General features: G+C 37.9%; 1 protein-coding gene across 1 annotated transcript; it reads right to left on the bottom strand.

Annotated features, from left to right (window-relative positions):
- Positions 1–1,408: 1,408 nt before the first annotated feature.
- LOC131028523 (3-ketoacyl-CoA synthase 4) lies at positions 1,409–4,103 on the bottom strand. Its single transcript, XM_057958806.2, has one exon. It carries the CDS (start codon positions 3,413–3,415, stop codon positions 1,880–1,882), a length of 1,536 nt encoding a protein of 511 aa, XP_057814789.1. The 5' UTR covers positions 3,416–4,103; the 3' UTR covers positions 1,409–1,879.
- Positions 4,104–6,001: the final 1,898 nt, after the last annotated feature.

Below are 6,001 nucleotides of genomic sequence, written 5' to 3'. Positions count from 1 at the left end.
CCAAGAGCAACTGAATGTTTACATGTGTGCTGCATATGAAAATCACATGAGAAACAAATTATCAGAAAGAACTTACTAGTTTTGTTTCAGCATTGATTAGTCACAATCTCTCATCATGTCAAATTGGGTCTACATATTTTCCTTGAAAGGTTTGGCATTATATGGAGACTAGAGTCTATAGACAATAATTTCTGAACTAATATCCTGACAAAAGCTTCTGCATTAAAATATTATACACCTAACATCACTGAGTTGGGAGGTACAACAAAGAGAAAGGTAGCTCTCTCCAATCGGCCTTGATGACAAAAAATGAGCACTCCATATCTGTAGATGATTAAACACGATATTGTCAGCTAGATTGGCATCTGTTGGAGCAAAGAGTTTCATTAACATACTCAAGTTACCAAAAGATATTGATTTGAGTTGATTTATTAAGGCAAGTCCTTAACACTCTGAAAATTGGATTTGACTGTACATTCACAATCCTAGTTGTGTCACACCCATCCAGTTGTAATATGGTTAGTAGTTCTCTGGACGTGTGCTTTTATTAGACCAAAATTGTATTATAATTGGTGCTTCTTTTTCCTTTCATTTTGTAGAAAAGCCCACATCATGTTAAATTTAAATTTTGAGAAATCTAGGTTTTCTTTTCAGTTGAATCAGTTTTTGTTTAAATGAATTTTCTCAAACAGACAACCTAGATAAGCGTCAAATAACTCTTCATGTTGCCAGCAATATGTTTCTGAAATTTGGAAGCAATTATGCGAAATGGAATACAAGTTACAAAATTCTGCTGCCTCTAATATTATGGAAAACAGAACAGCTAAAAGATAGAATCAGAACTATCACCAAAGTTGTGTCTCCAATTATCTAGGTCAACTGAACAGTAATGGCAGTCCACATGTTACGAATTGAACATATGCCCACTTGGCATTTTGTAAAGCATCTGCATTCCTTGCAAATAACTCAAGAACCTACTGTTAACATTATCTAAAATTAACTGTCAACTGTTATTCAAAGTTCAAACGCATACTTCTGGTAAATCATGCAACACCTGACATAGCTTTAGCCTAAACTCTTATAAAAAACAGAGAAACCATAAATAATTAGTCTTTCCAAAGAGAGGATTACAGGGAGCCCCTAAAAATGTCGATGATAGTTACTCCATTCGGTAAAGTTAAATTGATTTACAATTTAAATGATTGAAACGTCAAAAACACTGTGCAGAAAATTTTTCCTTCACAATATTTAAGGAGCTTGTTCTTGAAAATGAAAAAGATCCTTAAAAAGAACAACTAAAAACTTTCTAATTCAGTTATCTGACAACCATATTCTATAACAAGATGGCATTCTAGAATAGAATTCAATAAAATTGTAGAATGGTAATCACACAATTAGAAGAAAAAAATTAAACTCAGTTCAAAACAGAATGTGTCCATAATGAACTCCTTGATGATGTCAATTTTACAGCTATGGATATCAGTAAAGCTGCCAAGAATGATGTTCTAAAGACAATGTGCAGCAATGACTGAAGAATTGTCTGAAGAAGCATCTGAGAAGCATATTTATACAGATAATATTAGAATTGGTTTCTGCTGCTGCCTCTCTAACCTACAAATTCTGAATGAGCAATGTTTAAAAATGCAAAAGTGCTCAAAAGCTCAGAACATGGCACCATTTGTAATTCCAAATCCTGATCCACAGCTTAAAGATGCAACATCTGAATGTGCAAAAAAATGAGCATGCAAAGCTTGAACATGTAGGAAGCCTGGACACAGGGACCAAAGAAGAGTAAGAGATGGTAACACTAAAAAATGCATGTGAGTGGAGAAGTTACGTGCACACAGGATGTTGATGTTGCTGTAGTAAAGAATCAAATTCAGATAGTTGCCACTGGATACTGATCAATGCAATCAGCCCAAGGGCTCTCAGTTGATAATTTTACGGTACGCAGTGCTTGCCAAACAGCACTGTTGCACTTGAACCCACTTCCGAAAGCAATCTGCCAGACCCGATTTCCCTTACGCATCCGCCCTTTTGCTTCAATGTAACTGAGCTCGTACCAAATTGAGCTTGAAGAAGTGTTACCAAACCGATGCAAAGTCATCCTAGAAGCCTCTACATGTATCGGCAAGAGTTGCAAATTCTTTTCAAGCTCATCAATCACAGCTCTTCCTCCGGCATGAATACAAAAATGCTCAAATGCAAGCTTGAAATCTGGTATGTATGGCTTGATTTTCATATTGAAAAGCTTTCTCGCCACCAGGGTTGCAAAGAAGAGTAATTGTTCACTGATAGGCAGAACAAGAGGTCCTAGAGTTGTGATATTAGTCTTCAAAGCACCTCCTGCTATAGCCATAAGATCCTTAGACAATGAAACACCAAGCTTCCCAGCTTCATCTTGCTCTTGATACACACAATAGAATGCCTTATCATCTGCTCCTTTATGAGTCCTCACAACATGGACAAGCTTGTATTTAGCACGTCGACGATCAGAGTTCTTATTTGACAGCAGGACTGCAGATCCTCCAACACGAAACAAGCAATTCGGTATCAACATTGACTTCTTGTTACCAAAATACCAATTCTGTGTAATATTCTCTGTGCTGACAACAACTGCATAGGTGCCTCCATGAACTTGCAACATATCCTTGGCAAGATCAATGGCAATAACCCCAGCGCTACAACCCATCCCACCCAAATTAAAGGTCCTAATGTTTCCCCTGAGCTTATACTTATTCACTATCATTGCCGAAAGAGAAGGTGTTGGATTGAAAAGACTGCAATTCACCACAAGGATTCCAATATCTTTAGGCTTCAATCCAGTTTTCTGAAACAGATTATCCAGGGCACCGTACATGACCTGCTCTGCCTCTTCCCTAGCCGCTGCCATGGATGGCCGGGGGGGTAAGTAATGCATTGCAGAAGGGACATAAGTGCTCTCTCCCAAACCAGATCTCTCCAATATCTTTTTCTGGAACTCAAGAGAAGGCTCAGAGAAATTCCCTGAAAGCTGGGAATGTTCCATGAAGCGTGTGTAATTCACTTTAAGGGCTTCAGGGGGCTTATAACATGAATAGTCAACAAGATAGACTGGCCGAGGCCTTGACATCACATACACAGTGCATCCAAATACTAAAACAGCAGAACACACCAGGACACTCACCAGATTGAACTGTAAATGGATCCAGAGCTGCCAAATATCCTGTGGATTCATCCTACCTACTTCAACAAGGATCCCTACCATCAGAGGTATCAGCAAAAGGGTTAAGAGATGTGTTATGAGATAATGGTAGCCCAACTTAACATACTTAAGGTTGACGCTCTGAAGGAAATCAGGCAGTCTGCGGGACGGATTACCGTTGATTTGCACAGACACTCCATTGGCAGGAGCTTGGGGTTCAGTGTGACCCATTTTGGAGGGTTTACAGAGCGTCAAATTCAGAAAACAAGAACAAAAGCACCGTCAAGATCAGGGCAACAAAAAGAGACTCAGCTCTGCTTAGATTAGCTCCATACCTTGTTTAATACCATCTGGATCTTAACGGATTGTTTGAAAAAATAAAAGGAACTGTACCTGACCGTTGCAATGCAGAGCGCCTTGAAAAGAGAGCTTTAGACGCCCCGCTGGAAAGGATTCGAGGAAAACGAACTAAACTTTGCACCCTCACTAACCGCTATAAACCCAAACAAATCAACGAAACCACAATTTGGGTCCTAATATCTTGAAGCAGAGCACAGTCCGGCACTTTGCTTTCGACGGATTGAAGCGCGCACTCAAACCGTCAAAAGAGAGCACAAATCCAGCAATATTTGACGCCCTGTGCAAGGCTCTACACCGATCAGATTCGAAGAAAAAAAGATGTGGGTATTCATGAACTTGCAATGGGTGCTCTGTGTTACTGAATCTCTCGCGTCAAAAAACGACCTAGGCATCCAATTTAAACTTCTCCATCCCCGTCAACAGACAGGAAGGAAAGAGTTGAAAAATCTCTGCCGACGCGAAAGTCCACTCTTCTAGAGCCCCAGGGAATTGATCATCCCACCATTCAAACTCCTCAATTGGATTGCCCTCCCTCCCTTTTCAAAGACCATGACAGCTCAATCCAATAAGGACGGACACCTCGAGCACGTCTCATGACAGATATAATTAAACATAAATAGATATTAAAAACTATAATTTTTGTTTTTAATTAATCCGGTAAACTAAATTCATTTGCACATGACCTCAAAACGCGGTATTGCCGGAATATTTAACGCGTATTTTCCAGCCGGCGAAATTTGACGCACTTGAGGAGGTTAATTACCGCGCAAGTTTAGGAAAGATTAGATCTTATTGGATCCGTGCTCAGATACTTGCGCGCTCGTTAATCCAGGTAATACGCCGGCTCGGGAATCAGGTGGACTTAAATATTGCGTGCCAGCTCAGCAGAGGTTACACGGGGGAAATTATTTAAAAGGTCACCACGTGCATTAAGTGTGATGTTGACAGATGTCAGGCTACGTATGGCCCAATTGGTCATCCTTTAAAAAGAATTGTTTTTCTCTAAAGTTTGAAAGGACCAAATAGCGCACGCGTTAACGGGACTTCTAGATGCCACATTTTTTCCCTTTTGGTCTCAGGGTTTACTACACACACCATGGCCCACCTAAGAGAAAAGGGTTGGATATCTTGTTGTAAGAGCAAGGTTAAAAAAAAAAAACCTAGGAATTGTTGGAGACCATACTCTTCAAATTCCTTTCAAATTCCTTTTCTTAGCACTAGGAGAAGGTTATAAACATCATGTCATTTTTAATTTACGCTGAACTCGTATTTGGTTACTTTTTGTTGAACTTTCGTCTAGGTTTTTGTTGTTGAAGTTTTGTGGATAGTCTATGATTATGTTTAAGGGTTAGCATCTTAGATACCGTTGCTTTCAAATAAAAAACAACAAGGTTCCATGGAGCTTAAAGTGGTTCCATGCACTTGTTTATTAAGTTGGTTTGTTTTTTTTTAATGTTTTTCATTTTGGATTAGATTGTGTGGGAATTTTTTGTATCAACATTTCGATCACATTATGTGATCCATGATCAGGGAATAAGAGAGCTACGAGAGATATAAGTAGTTCTATCTAATTTTTAAATTAATTTAAGTATTTGTTTTATAATAATCTAATTTAATTTTTTTATTTTATGGCACCTTTATCATTATAGGTGGAGATTCTAAATTATTCTTTGTGTTTAATTAAAAAATTATAAAGAATCATTTATATTGTTAGAAATTAAGCAACAAATTTTGTTAAGTGTTTGCATGAAACTACTATGCAAGTGAATTTGAAGCCTAAATGTAGACACTAAAAAATGTTCAACACCTATGTCTCCCTTTTTAACATGTCTTCTTATTGTGTGTTTGGTCTTCACCATTTGTCGATATCATGTCATTATTCTATCCTCTAATTTAATCATTTTCTTTCAATTTTCTATCACTTTGACCTAAATCATCCTTCTTGGCCACCTAATTAAAAAAATTTGTCAATTCATCCCAATTTTATATCCAATGATATCAATTTGTCCCAATTTCACATATGTTGATATCATTTTATCCCCATTTCAATCCTATGGACATCATTTTTGTGAGATTGTGCTTGAAGCAACCAAGATCAAAGAGACCAATAGATAGCACAATGACAAGAGAGATAAAATATGACAAGAATAAATTGTATTCCTATTGAGATGCAAAAGAGATCAACTGGATCATTATTATTACATACAATGAATGATAAGCATGCTTATAAAGGCAAGACTAAGAGACAAGAGAGCACACAATGATGACATGTGGCTCAATGAGATGCAAGGGTAGGTAGGAGAAATAGTAAAATATTCCACATGAGGTGGACCACCCATCGATGGTGAAATGTAACAACAAGATCACACCATAAAAGGTGGAAATTATCCTACATACACACTCCCAATGTAGCACATCTCCCTAAGTGTCTCATATGCAAACTACAATGTTATGCAT

This window comes from Cryptomeria japonica, chromosome 4 (assembly GCF_030272615.1).
Source record: "Cryptomeria japonica chromosome 4, Sugi_1.0, whole genome shotgun sequence".
Taxonomy (NCBI): Eukaryota; Viridiplantae; Streptophyta; class Pinopsida; order Cupressales; family Cupressaceae; genus Cryptomeria; species Cryptomeria japonica.
The sequence above is the reverse complement of the archived record's forward strand: the minus strand, read 5'-3'. Positions and strand labels throughout refer to the sequence as shown.